At 37.8% G+C, this 21,699-nt stretch overlaps 1 protein-coding gene across 1 annotated transcript; it reads right to left on the reverse strand.

Moving 5' to 3' along the window:
* Positions 1-523: 523 nt before the first annotated feature.
* On the reverse strand, positions 524-21,419 carry MED4 (mediator complex subunit 4). The gene is made up of 7 exons (XM_004433655.3): positions 21,274-21,419; positions 13,586-13,652; positions 8,651-8,821; positions 6,084-6,141; positions 4,712-4,798; positions 3,109-3,240; positions 524-1,231 (listed from the first exon to the last, which is right to left on the reverse strand). Exons 1-7 carry the CDS (start codon positions 21,396-21,398, stop codon positions 1,059-1,061), a joined length of 813 nt encoding a protein of 270 aa, XP_004433712.1. The 5' UTR covers positions 21,399-21,419; the 3' UTR covers positions 524-1,058.
* Between the last annotated feature and the right edge of the window lie 280 nt (positions 21,420-21,699).

Below are 21,699 nucleotides of genomic sequence, written 5' to 3' on the forward strand. Positions count from 1 at the left end.
AAAAAGATAAATCTACACCAAAATGCTAACTGATATGATCTCTGGGTAGAATGCTAATAATTTTACTTTCTCCTTTGTGCTTTACTATATTTGCTAAATGTTCCACAGTGGATGTGGTATTACTTTTGCAATCAGAAAAAAAAAATGTAAAAGGTACAGCATTGTCTAATGTAGCTGTATAAGCATGTTATTTAAACACAGAGGTTAACCACCAGGAGTTAAAAGTGATTCCTTCTGGGAACTACAATAAGAGGGAAGGTGAAGGCAAGAGATGGTGTTTTCCATTCTAAAACCTTTCATACAATTTGCTATTTTTACGATCATACATTATTATGCTAAGTTTTTTCAATTAAAAAAACCTACTTCATTTGTGATTACTAGTCCAGATGTATGCATTACACCATGTTCATTCATACTCCAGAATTCTACTTAAGTACGTGTAAAATGCAACTGGATTTACAGAAATAATTTCCTACCTACACTGAAGGTATATTTAAATTAAAAAAAAAAAAGGCATGGAGAGTACAAACAAAAGTGACTTTATTTACAAAAATTACAATAATTACAAATAGTACAAATTGAGACCATTTCTTCTGTTCCTATGACAGAAGCTAACAGCCTTCACTTTCAAATGAGGGTTTTTGTTATTTTGAGATATGATGTACATTCAGTGATCTGCTGCCTTTTTTTAATGCTTTTCTAAATAATTCCAGGAGGCCTATTAGTGATATGTACATGGGTCATTTCCCTCCAATCTTATTTCCAGAACTATGTACAAGTCCAACAGACCTGGAAGAGAACAGGGTAAGATGGCACTGAACTGAATAATCTTTTTTTTCCAACAGTAAATTTTGATTATTCTCTAAATATTCACCTAGTGGTCTAGAACTGAAACCATGATTTTTGGCTTTAAAAAGAAAAGTCCACTGTGATTTTTAATGGGCTGCACAATTCCACTATAGCCAATATTACCTGGCTATTTTCACAGGTTTGCTATTGTTTAAGAAACAGAATTCTACACTACTCAATTCTGTATGCTTTTTATCTTTCATGTTTTTTTAATCAGAGTCACTACTACTGCTGGAGGAGTCTGTTGACATAACCTCTACATCATCTTCATTTTCTTTATTATGCCCTGGAGGTTCCAACAAAAAGTCATTGCTGTGATTTGGTGGTAACATATTCATTGACATATCATTGGACTGCCAGGGATACTGTGGAGCAAGCACATCTGGAGAAAAGAAAGAAGCACATATAAGAACATTTCTACTAGTAATTAATTTACTTCTTAATTACTCTTCCCTTCATGCAAATAATCTGAAGTAAACATTGTTTTAAGGCTAGAAATCAAAATACACATCTGGCTAAATTAAAGAAGATCAAATTCATCAAGGAAAAGCATGATGTTTTAGTAACTAAAACCTGTGTTTTGTTTTTTAAAAAGCATACTTTCCTGTAAGTAACTATTCATATTAGTCAGTTGACATAATATTTTCTTTTGCAAGACATACATAATTACAAATCAAATGTTTCCTCTCTCTATATTATATGCATATATTAGGTCATATATATTACTCTATGTATATTATAAATAGCTAATATATACTACACTAAGTATTACAAGTTTAAACTGCACTCTTCTTCTCCCTGGACCCTGAAAACATTCTCTTTGTCGGCAGCCATACTGTTAAGCTTTGTCAGCAGAGGGCACTGGAGGGACTCTATAGGAGGAACACGCTTCTCTTCCTGGATCCAGTGTCTTCCTTGGTACTCCTGTGGCGCCTGGTTGGTGTTAGGATATCAAGCAGTGCTCACCCCCTAGCAAATTTCAAGGGCAGCCCAGAGGGTGGTTTCCCAGTAAGTTGCACCATTACCCCAAAGGTGGCCTCCCAGCAAATCTCCCTGGAACCCTAGTGGATAATTTCCTGCTTGCCAGCTCTGGCCTGTGACACCTCATCTAACTCTTCTGCCTGCCACCCAGTGGGCCACAGCTACGTCCTCTCCACCGAGGGCGGCATGATATGAACATGAGCCTTGGGAAAGGGGAGGGGAGGATCCCCGTCTCAGGCAGTCCCTTCCTTGGGTACTCCGCCTTGGTTACAGATGCAGTAGCTGCTCCGCATATCTGTTACTACTGTATTTTTAAAAAAATAGTTCTCTTTAGTAGTGTCTTGTTACTAGTCAATAATTCTTTAAATTTTCCTTGTTCACATTGCTGGTGTGGTTTCTGCCTCCTGACTGGACCGTGACTGGCATATGACAGGGCACAAGCACAATGAGAAAAATGAGGAGACATCCAGGGAAACCAACACACAGTGAGTTCCCAGTTTGTACTTTAGACAGTTACAAAAATGACACTTACAAAGCATTTTTAATAACACAGGGACATCCTTACAATAAAATGTTAAGCAAAAAAAAGCATTCTCTAGAGCATGTTTTTAACAATGTAAAAAAATATAGCGAAAAAAATAAGTAAAATATTAAAAGAGATTGCTCAAAAAAGGGTAATGTTTTTCCTTTTTTATGCCTTTTTTACTGTTTAAATGTTCTACCAAATTAAAACAAGTCACCTACAAAAGATAAAAGATAGGGAACACAAAATAAATGTAAGAATAGCGCAAACCTACATGTAAAACTTGAGGAAGGCTGAAGCTCAAAATAAACTGAGTTTCACAAAAAGGCTATTTTATTTAGTTATTAAAAAGTCCATAAAGAGCTCTGTTATATATTTTGGTAACCTGGGGGTTTTCCAGGAGTGTGCACTTTGTATTTTTAAAAACTGAACATATGTATTTCTTATTGTTTATACAGTATGTTTCACAATTTTAAAAAAGTTATGTTTGGAGCTTAATAATAAAAGAGAGGCCTAATGCCTGAAAGTGGCATGTTAACAAATGAGAAAGAGAAAAGTCAGTTTATTCTAATTTCATAACCTCCATCTAACAGTCTTTAAACTAGAGTAAGTAGAGAGCAGGATAAAGTGGCAGAGAACCTGGCTATCAAAATTACTTGGGTCTGGACCCTCAAAATCGTTCAACAGCCAGATATTCCACCATCATGTCTGTGACACCTTGGTCTGTTGGAGAGGATTCTTCTTATGAACGTTACCTGGCAATCTCCCTGCTGCAAGAGCATCTCCTGGTAAATGACCGTTCACACCGTTAGTGGAAGGATTGTTCATTTGACCCAATAATCCACTTCTCATCTCTAAATCAGTTGGGTATGGTCTCCGTGGGTCCCCTAAAAAACAGAGACTGCTTTTAATTCAATCATATACAAAATGAACCTTAATATCTTCTCTGAAGTATTGATTTTCCTTGGTTCACTCTGAAAAACTCAAGCTACATTTTCAATTTGAGAATATGAAGGTCATCTTATCAATTATTATTCAAAGCATAATAAATTTAAAAACACAGGCATTTTTATTTCTTCTCTGAATCTTCACAATAATATACTATTCTCTATATGAAAAAAAATGAGAGAAGTCTTGTCATTTTAGCAAACATTCCAAATGACAAATTAAGAAAATTCTAATGATCTTGATTCTTCTAACTTACCTACATTTTCTAGTAAGAAAATAACAATGATACATACTCTGAGGGAGAAGAGATCATGGCACACTTTTTTTAAAAGACAGAAAAGACTAGGGGCCAGCCCGGTGGCACAAGCGGTTAAGTGTGCGTGCTCCGCTGCGGCGGCCCCGGTTCGCCAGTTCGGATCCAGGGTGCGCACTTACACACCGCTTGGCAGGCCATGCTGTGGTGGTGTCCCATACAAAGTGGAGGAAGATGGGTACGGATATTCGCCCAGGGCCAGTCTTCCTCAGCATAAGAAGGAGGAGGATTGGCAGATGTTAGCACAGGGCTGATCTTCCTCACAAAAAAAAAAAGACAGAAAAGACTAGAATGCTTATTGGAAGGATTGTCTAAATTAAAACCTTTTTCTAAGCAACCTCTTTGATCTTGTCAGTTAAAGACTAATTCCTATAACTTTTCAGTAGAGTATTAGGAGCCAATAATGTTCATTTCCAATCATGAAAGCATACTATTTACTTTTGGGTTGATGAAAACTTGGCCAGATTTGAACCAACTTTTTGGTAACATTTCTTACCAACACCAGGTTACGTACTCCCAAAACTGTTACCCTGAGATAACTATCCCCCACTCCTCCCAAAAGACTGCTGCTTTACCTCAGGTCTGTCTTATAAATGTTTTATCCACTATCAATATATGTTGCAGCTTGTTACTCTCTTTGCTGTTTCTAACTACTCCAGTTCTTTCCAGCCTTGTGTGTTTCCTGTTGGGTGCTCAGTGCTTCATCACCTAACAGTTGGGACTGTCTGTTTCCCAGGCTGGAACCCTTGTGGAAATCCTAATGGTGCTAAAAGTTGGCTTCTGGCAGCTGGGTTTATAGGCATATAAATCTATAGCTTTAGAATCATCACATATTATCTTGTACTTTAAAAATTATTTATTATTTTTTAAAAAGGAAAGAAACACAGTCCTTAGTGGCAACAGCTTTGTAGAAAACCAAACTGATAAAACCCATGGCCTATATTATTAATCATAAGACATTAAAGATGTGAAATACATAGCCGATGTTTCTAAGGATAAATACATTCTATATTTTAATCTTTTTTCCTATTTTTGTATACAGTCACCTGAGAATTTTCAAAACCACATATATCTAGTACAAAGAGAAGTATTTTTACCTGGAACCCAGGTCAGTGGGGCACACACAGCATTACTTGCACTAATCCTGTGAGCATACTTAATTATTTCTTCAGAGGAGATAGCACCTGAGAGTCAAGAGAGAGTGTAACATTTTAGTCTAGTAAACATTTAAGTTTATAAAGGCAGACATGATACTTAATTTTAAATTATAGGATAATTTATTGAATTAATTTCCTATAATTCCTATAGGAAAATAATCTGAGTTACCTGCCTTCCCTAATATACCCAATAATATGTATACTGTTAAACTTAAATCATATATATTTCCAAACTAAAGAACAAGACATTCAGAAAAATCAGCTTACATAATTAAAGCATCAAATCTGGGACACTAGCATGATAATGCTCAATAATCTCAACTATTAACTACCATTAAATACTCTTACTGAATGCAACAGTGAACACAAATAAAATAGAACAGTGTTTCTTCTCCCAGTGACATCCAAGCTACTGAATCAGAGGAGCAGTTCACACTATATCATTCAACCGTTCACTTAATGTGACCCTAAGGCTATATGTAGCCCTAAGTAGAAAGAGGTCCACAATATACTCATTGGGTGAAAAAAAGTAAGCTGCTAAATAATATGTATAGCATGACCTGGTTTTTGTTTTAGAATATATATACATATACGTATTTGTATTGTTCTTGTTATATATGTATTACAGATCTAAAAAATGTCTGGAAGGACACCCAGCAAACAAACACTAACAGTAGTTATCTGAAACAGGAAAAGAAGAGGAAAATTAGACAAGTCAGAGATGACTAAATGTAAACCGTATCTACAAATCATTAAAAGCAAGTAACCAAAGTTTCTGTTATAATTCTGAGTTTTAGTATGCAAACTAAAAGATCCAAAATGGACGCCTTCTGAAGAGAGAAGCAGGACGGGACAAGAAGGCGTGCTGGGCTCCTGCACCACTAACGGTGCACACATCCCCAAGCCACGTCTAGTTGACTTCACGTCCTAGTCCCTCTCCAGCTGTCCCATGGACGTTCTCTTTCATTCTCTGTCCTATCTTTCAAGATCCAACTCAAATCCCACTGGCTTCCAGCCTATAATTCTCTTCCCTTCTCCCAACAATTTTATAAACTCACTGTCTTTATTGCACATTCCAGTACAGAGCCATAACTTGCCTATATCATTGCTTCTTATAACCTGCATAAGGATATGATACCTCCCTAACAATACCGAGCACAGTGCTAGAACACAGCAGACACTTCACAATGAAAATTTAATGGAACCTTTTCAACATCAGCAAATGCTTACCAACAATACTCGCATCATTTTCTTGAAACCAAAACTTGAATTTTTCAGAAAGTCATTCATTCAGTATTCCCACAGTACTAACCTTTTCTTGCTTTTTCTATTGATTTGAGCTTTTCTTTTGCTTGGTAAACAGCCGTTGCCTAATTTAAACAACATTAAAAAAAAGAAACATGGTTTATTCTTAACTATATCAAGCAGTTTTTGGCTTAATTCACAAAATCATTTATCCCACAGGAGCAATACGCAAAATTTGGAAAGCCCCACAATTTATCTGTAATGTTCTGAAACACCACTTGGGTATCATTTACATCAGTTATAGTTAATAAAAGAAAGAAATATTATATTCATGAATCAGTCTCCATTCACAAATTAGTTAGAAACAAAGTATAAACTGGATTGTTTACTAATACTTTTTCTTTATGTCTTCTATCATAAACATGCAGAAGAGATCCAGACCACAACACACCACCCCCAAAGCATCCTATTTTTGTATCTAGTTCAAAGATGAAATACCAAAAATCTTTTTCTAGTTTATAAGATACATTCTGGGATTGACAGTCTTATTCATTTACACATTACCATTACCTCCATGCTCAGCGACTGCTATAATGAGAACACCCTCCCCCCAACCCCCACAAAGGTACACTAAAGGGTAAAATGAAGTTAACCTAGTATACACATCCTAAACTATAACACAGTGGTTACCAGTATGGAGCCAGAGAGATCTAGGTTTAAATTCTGTCTATCTACTTTTTACCCTCCTTGGACAAGGTAGTCATTCATTTAAAATCTTTGCTTCCTCATCTGTAAAATGGAATAATGGTACTGACCTCATATAATTGTTAAGAAGACTGAGATAATACACATAAAGTACAGAACACAGGGCCTGGTGCACAAGTGCTCAATAAATGTTAGTTGCTATTATCTAAATCATAAATTTCAGTCTTTTTATGGTCCTGTGTTCACCATTTTTAACTCAATGATTACATTTTTGGAAATCTAATCTAAAGAACATAATCCAAAATGCAGAAGGAAAAACAGCTTTTGTGCAAGGATATTCATCAAAACATTATTTATAACAGAAAGTTGGAAAACTAAACAAAGATGATATAATTATATGAAAAATGCTTAAGGTTTAATAAATAGTAATAGAAAGTCAGTTAGTATCCTGCTAATTACAACAAAGTAAAAAACGAATACATCTAAGCCTGAAAGGAAATACACCAAACTGTAAATAGTGACAATCTTTCAGCGGTGGGACTAAAGGCAATTTTTTCCTCTTCTTTCTACTTTTCTTTATTTTCCGAATATCTTTTGCTAAGCAAGTATTACTTTCCTGGTAGAAAACAGATTTTATTATAAATTTTTTAAAAAGTATTTACTTGGGGTCATTTCTTCAGTAGGAGTGGTTAATTTACCCTGAAACACTCAGGCTTCTAGTTATTGGAGCCCATTTGGACACATTTCTGAAGAGACTCATCAGGGATAAGGATGCCAGCAATGTCTGGTCCATATGACAATCAAACTCAGCTGTGTCTGCAATGCCACCATATAACAATTACACATTAGTTAGTATGTAGTGAAATAACTGGGCAAATAATAGCAAATAAATTGGCTCTTTGAAATAGCAGCCAAGAACAAGAAAGGAAAAACTAGAGTCCTTGACATATATTACAATCCCATCTAGTTTAGGGTGGAATGCTAAATAAATTAATGTAAATTTTAATCAGTTTATAAAACTGGTACATATCTGCACTGATTTAAAAAATATTTTTTAAATTGAAGTAAGGATTTAGACTATTAATAACTGAAAACATATCAGGACAGGATAAAAGTAAAACTTCCCATTTCTATTAATTCAACCCTGTGAAATCTTTAAATAATAAAAATATGGTTCAAAAGTAATGCAGACTATTTGAAAACTGTAAGTCAAAAAGGGAATGACAATAGCCTTTCATTTAACCAAACTGACAAGTTGTCACTTTTAGACTTGGAAAGTCAAGTTTTCTGCCACTTCAAAATACAGACAGTCCCCAACTTACGATGGTTCGATTTAACGATTTTCTGACTTTATGATGGTGTGAAAGCGATATACATTCAGTAGAAACTGAATTTCGAATTTTGAATTTTGATCTTTCCCCAGGCTAGCAATATGTGGTATGATACTCTTTCATGCTGCTGGGCAGTGGCAGTGAGCCACAGCTCCCAGCCAGCCCCGTGATCACAAGGATAAACAACTGATACACTTACAATCATTCTGTACCCATCCAACCATCCTGTTTTTTATTTTCAGTACAGTATTCAATAAATTACATGACACATTCAACACTTTATTATAGAATAGGCTTTGTGTTGATTTTGCCCAACTGTAGGCTAATGTAGGTGTTCTGAGCACGTTTAAGGTAGGCTAGGCTAACTATGATGTTTGGTAGCTTAGGTGTATTAAATGCATTTTTGATTTACAATATTTTCAACTTATGATGGGTTTATTAGGATGTAACTCCATTGTTTTTTTTCTGACTTATGATGGGTTTATCGGGAGGTAACCTCATCGTAAGTGGAGGAAGACCTGTACTGATAATAGATTTAATTTTCAGAAATAGATTAAACAATATTCTTTTTACCTTAAGAACCAGCCTGTTAACTTACCAGTATTTGTTCTGCTTCCTTTAGCTGTTTTTGTAGTTGCTGAATATCGCTGTCTCTCTTCTCTACTTCTTTTTCTAAAACTTGCATTTCATGATGGATTTTTCCCTGATTAAGTGCCAATTTCATTAGTTCTTGAAATTCCCCATCTCTGTGAATTAACAGCTCCAGGACCTGTCAGATAATAGTTGATTAAAGCAGATAATAACAGCATACTGAAAAGCTACATTCCAATGAAACAAAGAATCCACATGTGAATTGGCTAAGCTATAAAATTTTTAACACCTTTAAAGTATTATTTCTAATCACTGCTAAGAATAAAAATAGCCTACCTATGATTATTTTGAATAACATATTAATATCAAGATTTTCTTCTTTTTCTAATTATATGCTATTCTTTCATAAAAAACAAAACAAGTCTTTCAGAACTAGCAATATGCCAAAATGAGCAGGATCATTCATTTCCCAGGGAAGATAAAATTTTCAAGTTTATCCCTAAAAATATAATGTAATAGAGGTTCCCCCAAAATTTGGTATTTGAGGTAATTTTAGTTGGCACCAAGAACTTAAAAAAACTTTTACAAAAAATCCAACTTAAAAATGAGCAGAGGAAATAAATAGACATTTTTCCAAAGATATATAAATGGTCAAAGCTACATGAAAAGATGCTCAACATCACTAGTCATCGGGGAAATGCAAATCAAAACCACAAGTGGATATCACCTCACACCTGTTAGAATGGCTATCATCAAAAAGACAGGAGATAACAGAGGCCAGCCTGGTGGCGTAGCAGTTAAGTTCGCGCACTTCGCTTCAGTAGCCTGGGGTTCGCGGGTTTGGATCCTGGGTGTAGACTTATGCACCACTTATCAAGCCATGCTCTGGCAGCATCCCACATAAAGTAGAGGAAGATGGGCATGGATGTTAGCCCAGGGCCAGTCTTCCTCAGCAAAAAGAGGAGGATTGGCAGTGGATGTTAGATCAAGGCTAATCTTCCTCACACACACAAAATAAAAGACAAAGAGATAATGTTGGCGAGGATATGGAGAAAAAGGAACCCTGTGCATTGCTGTTGGGAATATACAGTGGCGCAACCACCTCTGGAAAATAATATGGAGGTTACTTAAGAAATTAAAAATAGAACTACCATATGATCCAGCAATTCCACTTCTGGGTATTTATCCGAAGGAAAGGAAACCACTATCTTGACAAAACATCTGCACCCCCATGTTCATTGCAGCATTATCTACAATACCCAAGACATGGAAGCAACCTAAGTGTCCATCGATAGATGAATAAAGAAAATATGTTTTACATATATATTATATATATGTACATATATATTATATATAAATATACATAAATATAATGGAATATTATTCAGTCATAAAAAAGAAGGAAATCTCGCCATTTGCAACAAGGTGGATGAACCCTGAGGGAATTATGCTAAGTGAAATAAGTCAGTCAGAGAAAGACAAATACCATATGATCTCACTTATATGTGAAATCTAAAAAAGCCAAACTCAGAAAAAGAGATCAGATGGGTGGTTGCCAGAGGCAGGGAGTGTGTGTGGGCGGGGGTAGAGTGGGGTGGGCAAAATGGGTGAAAGTGGTCAAAAGGCACGAACTTCTAGTTATAAGATAAATAAGTTCTGAGGATATAATGTACAGCATGGTAACTACAGTTAACCATGCTGTATCGCATATTTGAAAGATGCTAAGAGAGTAAATCCTGGCAACTTGAAAAAAGTCCTTAAAAAATGTACACAGGAACTGAATAGACATTTTCCAAAGACACACAAATTGCCGAAAGGTACATGAAAAGGTGCCACATCCCTTGCCGTTTTCTTAAAAGTTCTTTTTTTTTTTAAGACTAAGTTTTTTTTTTTTTTTTTTTTTTGAGGGATATCAGCCCTGAGCTAACATCCGTGCTAATCCTCCTCTTTTTGCTGAGGCAGACCGGCTCTGAGCTAACATCTATTGCCAATCCTCCTCCTTTTTTTTTTCCCCCAAAGCCCCAGTAGATAGTTATATGTCATAGTTGCACAGCCTTCTAGTTACTGTATGTGGGACGCAGCCTCAGCATGGCCGGAGAAGCAGTGCGTCGGTGCGCGCCCGGGATCCGAACCCCGGGCCGCCAGTAGCGGAGCACACGCACTTAAACCGCTAAACCACCAGGCCGGCCCTTAAAAGTTCTTATCACAAGAAGAAAAAAAAGTATTTGTAACTATGTGAGCTGATGGATGTTAACTAAACTCATTGTGGTAATCATTTCACAATGTATACATATATCAAATCATTATGTTGCACATCTTAAACTACTACAATGTTATATGTCAATTATATCTCAATTAAACCAGGAAAAAAAAAAAAAACAAACAAAACCCAAAGCACTAAATAGGATGCAAAGACATTTTACTATAACAAAATGCACAATTTTTTTTTAAAAGCCACAAAATTGTATATAACCAACTATGATAGCAAATAAATGAATAAAATAAAACTATAATGTAAGGAAACTTGACAAAATACAATTATAGTAAATACTTCATTATGCCTGTCTCAGAATTGAACTGATCTAAGAAATACTATCTTTTATGATAAATATTTATACAATGCTTAAAAAAACCTTTTACACATTTGTGCTAATATGTTTTAGAAAAAATATAACTCACATTAAACCTGTGATTTCATGCATAGTATTGCTTTAGGATGAAGATGGTTTAAAAAAGAGCAATCTCAAAAAATAGTAAATAAATACGTGGTATGCAGATGTGGCAAAAACTATGAAGGTTAAAAAGCATAAAATAGAAAGTCTGGGTTCAAATCTATAGTCCTTCATTTACTAGGGATATAACAGCACCTTATCACATAAGGCTGTTGTGAGGGTTTATGATATGATGCATGTTAGGTACACACAGGAAGAGCTCAACAAAGGCTAGCTATCGTCCCCATCCCACACAGAATTAGGATGTAATCTTACCTAACTATACTGTGCTAAGTAGGGAATAATATTTCAGAAAGAAAATGGTGTCAAAATTCGAATCAATTTTAAAACTATTAATAAAAATTGGTTCACAAGTAAAAAGCATACACATGCCTCTTGTTGATATGAAGTTCCTCTTTTTTACAGGACTTCTCCTGATCTAATAGACAAAAGACTGAGCTGCATCCTCTGTCCATGAACTAAGAGTATTTATTTTAAATAATAGAAAGCTTTTTCTATAAAAGTGTATTCTATTTAATGGACCTATAATTCCCATTCTTCTCAAGTCACAGGAGGAGAAAGCTACTTTTCCATTTCTATAAAAGCTATATTTAAAAAGTTATTAGCCAAAGTGCATAGTACATGTTAGTTCCATGACAACTTTTAAGAAGTTTACACAGTTTGACCTATTTTGTGTAGGACCAGAGAGTACTAGAGATTCTTTTCAGATTTTATTGTTGAGTGAAGTCTCGGTTCTAGGCCCACCCACCCAGTAACCTTTAGCTCCCTTATGCACCCTGGAGCCCAATCTCACAAGAGGTTACACTGAAGACCATAACGGTCCTTTCTAACTCTCAAGTTCTACGTATATGAAAATATGAATATTCGAATAAAATGGTGGCTAGAAAATTTTCAAATGGGCACATCCCACGAATATTTAACAGTTTCAATGAAAACTATACAGAAATTCACACAAAGTACAAGGTTTAATTCTGTAGTGGGGTGGTGACGATGATAACTAGCCTTTATAGGGCTCTTCCTGTGTGTACTTAACATGTGTTACCATAAATCCTCACAACAACCTGGTGTGATAAGATACTGTTATTTTTAAGGACAGAATTGCTAGTCCTTAGAAAGTATAAGAAAGGTTAGTGCTGATTATACAGGTCTTAGTTATGACCTACTGAATAACCTGTGTGCCTGGCTCACAGCAAGAGTTTAATAAGTGCCTAGGAAATAATGTCAAAACTTGCATTTCACTTTTTGTAATAAATTCCTATTTAATCTCACAGCTATTTATTAATAAAATATCTGAGATTGGGATTCTTCTATTAACACATTTCTCTGTAGGCTCTCTTTTTCTAAAAAAAAAATAAATAAACAAAAACAACCCTAATATCCCTAAAATTAGCAACCTGATTTTCAACTTGTAGCCTTATCTGATTTCCTCTCTCCTCCTGAGGGGATTAATCCCTGAAGAAAACAAGTTCCCTGTCACTTCTCTATTGAGAGTCCATCAAATTTCTCTGCCCTCAAAACACATCATTACCTAAAACTTAGCTAATGATGGGGCAGAGGTAGGGAAAAGAGGTCTATTAAGACTGTCTCCTCTTCTGTCTCACACCTTTAAAAAGGTTCATCCTTCCCATCTGTTTGCTCTTTAAAAAAATTTTTTTAATTGTGGTAAAAAAAAAAACAACATAAAATTTACTCTCTCAACCTCTTTAAAAAATTTTCAGAAAATAAAAACCTGTTCCCTGTAGAAAAATTAAAAAGCACAGAAAGGTATAAAGAAAATAAAAACAACTTGTAAACTCAAACCCACAAAACAACCTCTATTAAAGTTGTATGCCCTTTTATTTCCACTCATTTTTAAGCTGCATTAGGGGAACCAAGCCTACAGTAAAGGGCTGGTTTATGACAGCATTAACTTTTTTGATTCCAAATATTGTTCTAATCTCCATTTAACAAGGCTTTGTTGGTTAATTCAAAAGATAAAAATTAATAAATGTGTAACTAGAACTATAAGAGAAAATAATAAAATACTGCTAAAATAAAAATATTGTATTGTTATCTTATGTAAATGATGCAAAGAAAATATCAATTTAAAAGTTGCAATTAATAATTTAATAGGATCCGATCTTCCTGTTCTTACACAAAGTAAATATATATAGAAAAACTGCAGAGATGATGGGGGCTTTTTGTTTTTAATTCAGAAAGAAATCAGTTACCTGGTTTTCCTCTCCAGCCTGTAACAACTTTTGGTTTCTTGAAATTGCCAGCATTTCTATAAGTTCCCTAAAAAAGAAAAACAAAAAATAAAAAACTTTGCAAAGCAAATACAATTGGGGCTTTCTTAACTGACCTCTACCTGACTGGCTGGCTAGATTCAGGGTACCTACAGCACACTGAGGACTCACAGCACCCGCCCCACAGCCCACTATGACCGTGGACTTCAGCTCTCACCAGCTGCACTGCACTCTCTCCAAGCCTCAGCTGTGCTTGTTACCAGACCCATTTATGCAAGTTTACAATTTTACAATTATAGAAATTAATATCTTTACATAAATACCAATAAAATATGATTGTGCATAGAAAGAGTTGTTTCTATAAAACCAAGCTGAATGCTTGGAAAGACTCAATAGAGGTTTACAAAGGGCAACTGTAAAAAAACCAAGGGAAAGTCATAAAAACTCAGCAAGAGTCTGCCCTCACTGCTTGATGAGCGTCTAAGTTCTCATTTCACTTTAAAGAAACCAAATTGTAGATAATGCATTATGGGTAGTTTATGCAAGAAAAACTCCTACGTTTGGGGTCTGCAGGCCAAATAAAGCACATTTGTGGTTTCTGTAAATAAGGTTTTCTTGGAAAACAGCCTCATCCCTTCATTTACATACTGCCTACAGCTGCTTTCCCACCACACTGGCAGAGCTGAGTAGCTGCAGCAGAGAACTCAGGGCCCGCAAAAACTAAAAATATTTACCAACTGGCCCTTTACGGAAAAGGGTTCCTGACCCCCGTCTTATATGAAAAGATTAGTGAAAATATAAGTTTATATGTCTTAAAGTAAAATAAAACAATTAAGGAATGGATGAATCATTTTTGAAGGATTTTCTACTTTAATTGAATTTTTAAATTAACCAAACAGGTATCAGCTAAGAGGGATTCTTACACATAAAATTCTTTCTTTCTAGAATGCTCATTTACTAGATATGCCAACTTTCCTATATGAAAATTGGTATAAATATCAGGAAAAAATGTATATCAGGTAATAGATATATATTAGTTTCAAACTTGTTGATAGATGAGACTTTTCAGAAATTATGCAGGAAGGGTCAGCTTCACAATTAGCTCCCTGATACTACTAGTCAGCCCCAGTGGTTGTACCTTCTCACTGGCTGCCAGGCTATTTTTACCTTCATTTTTCCACCTTCCTTCCTGCTAGCTTCATAGTATTTTTCTGGATGGTGCCAAATGGACCCAACCTTCCTCACTACTACTTCCCCACACCATTATGTATGAATTAATTAGCTAATTAATGAAAAAAGTGGATATAGGAATGGAAAGTCTTCATTCACTCATTCATCAAATATTTCTTGAGTGCCTATTATGTGCCAGGCACTTTCTAGATGCTTGGGCTATAAAAGTGAACAATGGCACTTAAATTCTAATACGGGAGACAAGAATAATGAAGAAAATACATAAATAAAACCAGAGTGATAAGGGATAAAAAGAAAATAAAGCAGAGTGTTTTTTTTTAATTTTTTGTTTATTGCAGTAACATTGGTTTACAACATTGTATAAATTTCAGGTGTACATCATTATACTTCTATTTCTGCATAGATTACATCATGTTCACCACCCAAATACTAATTACAACCCATCACCACACACATGTGCCGAATTATCCCTTTCACCCTCCTCCCTCCCCCCTTCCCCTCTGGTAACCACCAATCCAATCTCTGTCTTTATGTGTTTGTTTATTGTTGTTATTATCTACTACTTAATGAAGGAAATCATACGGTATTTGACCTTCTCCATCTGACTTATTTCACTTTGCATAATACCCTCAATGTCCATCCATGTTGTCACAAATGCCTGGATTTCATCGTTTCTTATGGCTGAGTAGTATTCCATTGTGTATATATACCACAGCTTCTTTATCCATTCGTCCCTTGATGGGCACTTAGGTTGCTTCCAAGTCTTGGCTATTGTGAATAACACTGCAATGAACACAGGGGTGCATGTATCTTTATGCATTGGTGTTTTCAAGTTCTTTGGATAAATACCCAGCAGTGGAATAGCTGGATCATATAGTAGTTCTATCCTTGATTTTTTGAGGAATCTCCATACCGTTTTCCATAGTGGCTGCACCAGTTTGCACTCCCACCAGCAGTGTATGAGAGTTCCCTTCTCTCCACATCCTCTCCAACACATGTTGTTTCCTGTCTTGTTAATTATAGCCATTCTGATGGGCGTGAGGTGATACCTCATTGTAGTTTTGATTTGCATTTCCCTGATAGTTAATGATTTTGAACATCTTTTCATGTGCCTGTTGGCCATCTGTATATCTTCTTTGGAGAAATGTCTGTTCAGGTCTTTTGCCCATTTTTTGATTGGGTTGTTAGTTTTTTTGTTGTTGAGATGCATCAGTTCTTTGTATATTTTGGAGATTAAGCCCTTATCAGATGTATGGTTTGCAAATATCTTCTCCCAATTGTTAGGTTGTCTTTTCGTTTTGTTGATGGTTTCCTTTGCTGTGCAGAAGCTTCTTAGTTTGATGTAGTCCCATTTGTTTATTTTTTCTATTGTTTCTCTTGCCCGGTCAGACAAGGTGCTTGAAAATACGTTGCTAAGATTGATGTCGAAGAGCATACTGCCTATGTTTTCTTCTGGAAGTTTCATAGTTTCAGGTCTTACATTCAAGTCTTTAATCCATTTGGAATTAATTTTTGTGTATGGTGTAAGGTAAGGGTCTACTTTCATTTTTTTGCATGTGGCTGTCCAATTTTCCCAACACCATTTGTTGAAGAGACTTTCTTTTCTCCATTGTATGTTCTTGGCTCCTTTGTCAAAGATTAGCTGTCCATAGATGTGTGGGTTTATTTCTGGGCTTTCGATTCTATTCCATTGATCTGTGTGTCTGTTTTTGTGCCAGTACCATGCTGTTTTGGTTACTATAGCTTTGTAGTATATTTTGAAATCAGGGAGTGTGATACCTCCAGCTTTGTTCTTTTTTCTCAGGATTCCTTTACTTATTTGGGGTCTTTTGTTGTTCCAAATAAATAAAGCAGAGTGTTATATTAGAGAGTGTCGGTGCGGTGGTCTGGCTACTCACACTGGGCGGTCAGGGAAGGCTTCTCTAAGGGAATATCTTTGAGGTAAGACATGAATTAAACGAGAGAAGCCAGTCATGGGATCTGGGAGGGAGGAACACTCAGTAAAAGACACAGCTAGTTCAGGGGCCCAAAGATGGGTGTGAGGAAGTGTGACCAGAGAGCAGCAGGGACTGGGGAGCCAGACACAAAGTGAGGACAAGGGGAGGGAGGAAGGGGGTGGGGTGGGGGACAGATGGTGGCGTAGGGCCTTGTAGGTCATGATAAAAGATCACTGTTTCATTCTGAGTGCAATGACAAGCCATTGGATCATTTTAAGCAGGGAAATGACATGACCTGGTTTATGTTCTTAAATAACTGCTGAGTGATCCGGAGAGCAGATTGTGAGAGGGCTAAAATGAGAATCAAGTTAGGTGATTTCTGTAGTGTTCCAGGCAAAAGATGATGCTGGCTTTGACTAGCTCCTAGCCACTAGGATTTAGTAACAGAAATGGGAGAAACATGGACAGATTTAGGATGTATTTTAGAGGTAGAGCTGACACAACTTGCTGATGGATTGGACATTTTCTGAAAACAGCATGTTACATTAACCTCTTTCTGTACCCACAGATGAGATATAGACAGTTGAGAACCTCTGGTGTAAATAAAAGCTGGTTTCTGGGGGGAAGGGATGGTAGCAAGGGGTTTGGGGCTATGGCAGATGTGGAATGAGACTTTTTCTGCCTTTCTTGAAAATCTGGCACAGGATTTCCTGGCCTAAAGGCACAGGAAACCTTACAAGGGCTTGCCTTAGGCACTGGAGTACGGGGAGGGAGAAGTCTGTAAGACTCAGTGCTGTCCTGTAACAGTCTAGGACAAAGTGAAAACTCTGAGAGAACCCCTGTGCCCACTCTCTGGTTACAGGTGTGGGAGATAGAGCTCTGTCACACTACAGAGGAAGAAGCTGGATTCCTGGCATACCAAATTAGAATCCATCCACATTTCCCCATAGAAATACAATTTACATAGGGGTTAATCCTATATTATTAGTGGCACTACACTTCAGGTAAATTATAGGTAAACAGAATTAATAGGCTGGCATGGAAACCTCCAGACTCCTATCAACATGGTTTCTGTAGGACAATGAGTTCTGAGTTACCAACAGGTTAAGAAAAACTTTTAGACTACAATCTATCTATATGTTTCTATTTTTAAAATTTCTCCAAAGACTACCTCATTCTATCACACTTTACAAAGTAATAAATATACTGAAAGGCTATATAATCAGGTAACAGTAAAAAAATATATCCCAAATTTCAAACCCACTATTTTCTAAAGTCAAGGGGTTACACGAGTGAGGAGTTTTTCTTTTCATTTTTCATACCAAATGCAAACAAGAGAAAAATTTCATTCACAGGATAGGGACAAACTTCACAGATCATGGAATCAGTACATGCAGCTATGTCTGAGCACATAATGGGACTTTTCTGAAAGCCTATCACTGGAGCAGCCTCATTTTGTGACGTTTCAGTGAGTCTTAAGTGACAAACCAGAAAGTGACATCTCTTCCACTATCACCACCAACCACCTCCAGGATGGTAAAACAGATAAATTTTCACTTTCAAACTGTCACCCAGTCTTTCTTCAGAGATGAACAATTAAAATGACGTGGCAGATAAGTCATGAGAAAACCAGAGAAAAGAAAAACGAACTTCTAAGACCATGGTTGTTACCGCAGGCTGCAGAGTGCCTCAAGAAGGACGCATATAGGAAGGAAAGAATCAATAGATTTAGTGAGGAGGACTACAAATAATGAGAAATCAAAGTCGTTTTGGCATTCTTGGAGAAAGGGTAACAGAAGAACTACAGTTTCTTTCAGAGGAAGCAAAAGAGAACTCAGCACCTCAACTGATCGTGTACAGCTGGAAAGCTGAAGCAGTTTCAGAAATCTTGAGGCTCTTGAGGAAAATTTAAATGATTCACCATTACTTTATGGGTAAATACATTTCATCAAACAGAAAATGCTATACTCGGTAATCAAGGAAAGAATCAAATATGGACAAGGATAAACAGGGTCAATCTAGGTACAAGAGAATTTCAACTTAGTTTCAAATTTAACGTAACTCATAGATTACTTAATTATGCTATCTCAAGTGAAGAGTACATCAATAGCAAGTATATGGACTCCTACAGGTACCAACAGCATCAGGAAAACACACCTCAGACACAACCAGTAGCCAAACGATCCAGCGGCAAGATCTCAAGATGGACCACTGGGTTGTCCAATGTCAGAAGAAATTCTGCAAGACTGTTACCCTGGATGGGTAGGCTCAGAAAAACAATTCCTGAACTTGAATATGAAATATATACAAGGGTTACTCAGCAAAACAGACAAACAAATTATGTTACAGCAAGTAGACCTCAGAAAAGAATAGAATTTACTGGGCTCCAGAGTAGACAAGTGAGAAATAATAATTCATTGAATATACTAAGGCAAAGATTTGGAATTTTAAGACTAAGACCTACTTAGAACAAAAGGCAGCAGACACTACTTCCCAAAGGAAGTAGTGGACTTCTTCACAAAGTCCACATATTTACAGAAAAATTAATCACCAGCATCCACACCATATGGTTGGTCCAAATGAACAAATAATAAGGAACATTTTACTGGTTAGGTTGAATGCACTGAGTTTTTCAAATGAAAGTTGGTCCTATTTAGAATAGCAGTGAACTATTTACAAGAGGTTAATGTGGTGTTTAATAGCTAACAAAGAATAACAACTCAACCTGAACTAAACAAAGCTTCAATTAGCTGTCCCGAAGACAGTTGTGTCAACAAAGCAGAGATGTGAATAATTTAACTGCAAAATTCATACCACGAAAACTCTTGTCTTGCTAGCGTCTTTTTACTAAGAAATCATGCTGGTATTCACTAGATAGGATTAACTAAAGAGGATACTGACAAGTTGTCCACCACAAACTACAAAGCCAACAAAGACAAAGAAGGAAATGAAATAGCACCTCCATTAATCTGCGTAAACATTTACACAGCGGCAACACATTAAGACAGCTTGCCTGTGAGTTTCTTGTTCACTGCACTGACTGCTGGCTGGCTGAAAATTCCACGTGCCCTATTTGTCGTCAGGCAGTATTTGAGTCTAATACCATCCAAACAGTGGATTAAACACATAAACTATTTAAGTTCTGGTGTCTGTGTGTTTTAGGATTTAATTATGTCATTTAATATTGTGGTAACCTAGTAATCTGGTTAAGCAATGCTTGCTATAGCAAGGACTAAATTCACAGCCAAGATAAAATTTATCAGAAGGTCAGGTAATACCATATATAAGATTTATTCTAAAGCTGTCAAAAAATGTGGTACAGAATAGGTGACATTTGAGCCGGATACTGAAGGATGAATGATTCATCAAGTTGGAGGTGGAGTGAAATGGCATTGAAGACGAGGAAATATGGCTAGCTCTAGAATGGGGAGCATTCACCCAGGCTGGAGTGAAGGGTACAGGAGGCTGGAGGGGTGTGGCAGCAAATGAGGATAATAGGATGGATTAAGACAAGAGGGAGAATGGCCTCATTGTACACTAAGCTAAAGTTTGGACTTCATTTCATTGAGTAATGAGAATCTACCAAATATTTTAAAGCAGAAAAGTGACAAGAGATGCCTAGCTCTGCCCTTGGCAATATAGAAGGATAAAGTGCAGAAGGATTAAGGCAAGTAAAACTGTTGAGAGGCTGCATTAAGAAGTAGTCATGACCATGCAGATGGGAACGGGAGGCCAAATCTGAGCAACGTTTTAGGAGAAAGAACCAAAACAATTTTAACATCCAACTGAAGGTGAGGGAGTTAAGGAAAGGCTCCAACTCCACAGACTACCATGAAAGATGACAGAATAAGGAGAATGACATCCAACTTCATCTCCTACCTCTATCACACACGTTGCACTCCAGCCATCCCAAACTTGCAATTCCACCACCAAGTCGTGCGTGCTCATGTCCAAGCCTTTGCCCATGCTGTTCCAGCCACCTGCAGCCTAGTGAGTCTGGTGAACTCGTTCTTTCCATATGGTCCTTCCTCCAGGAAGCCTGCCCTGACTACAACCGGGACAGGCGCTTAGTCCCGGGGCTCCAGGAGCCCGCAGTGCACGTCTTGATAAAAACAGTCTCCGCGCCACAGTCACTGTTTACACGTCAGTCTCTTCCCCTGACACTGGCTCCTCCACGTCGCCATCTACCCCTCACTACCGTCTCCCAGCGCTCGGAAGCCGGGGGTGTTCCTTAAATGTTTGCTGAGTGTCGTGGACGAAAAGACTCACACGGGGCTCTCCCTCTAAGGTCCGCTGCGGTTCTGACAATCTTGGGGTTCCAGAGTCACTGTCATTATTAAAATGTCCTCTAAGGGGAACATGCCATCTCGGAGTCCCAGAGGGTTGCAGACACTCGTGCCCCGTCTTTGGAGTGAGCGCCACAGTCCCCCGAGCGCGGCCGTCCCCGCCGAGCCCCGGCAACCAGAGGCAACGCAGGGCCGGCGGTCCGGAGTCAGTCCGCCCGGCCCAGCCCCAGCCAGGCCCTCAGGCCGACGGCATTACCTCGACAAGACCTCCAGATCCTCCAGCGCAGACAGCAGCCGCTCTCGCGTGCTGTTACCGCCCGCCGCTCCCGAGCCGCCTGCCGGCCGCTCCTTCTCCTTCTCGCCGCTCGAAGACGCCGCCATTCTTCGCTCGGACCAGCAGCCGGCGCCTGCGCAGCTGCGCGCTGGCGACGACAGGCGGGCTGGGGAGGCGGAAGGAAGGGCCGCGAGGCGGGGGAAGAGAGGCCCGGCCGGAGCGCCCCCTGCGCGCCTAGAGGTGCATTGCGCGCGGGCGCCATCTGCTGGGCCAGCGAGGGCTTTCTCGGGTCCCACCCTGGAGCGAGAGCCAAGCCCACAACGTGGAGACGCACCTGCGGTCAGGTTTTCCAGCGACTTCGCGTCTTCAAGCAGGTATGGGAGGCTTCTGCTCGACGGATTTTAAACA

The sequence above is a fragment of the Ceratotherium simum genome, chromosome 10, assembly GCF_057802395.1.
Source record: "Ceratotherium simum simum isolate JZ-2026a chromosome 10, ASM5780239v1, whole genome shotgun sequence".
NCBI lineage: Eukaryota > Metazoa > Chordata > Mammalia > Perissodactyla > Rhinocerotidae > Ceratotherium > Ceratotherium simum.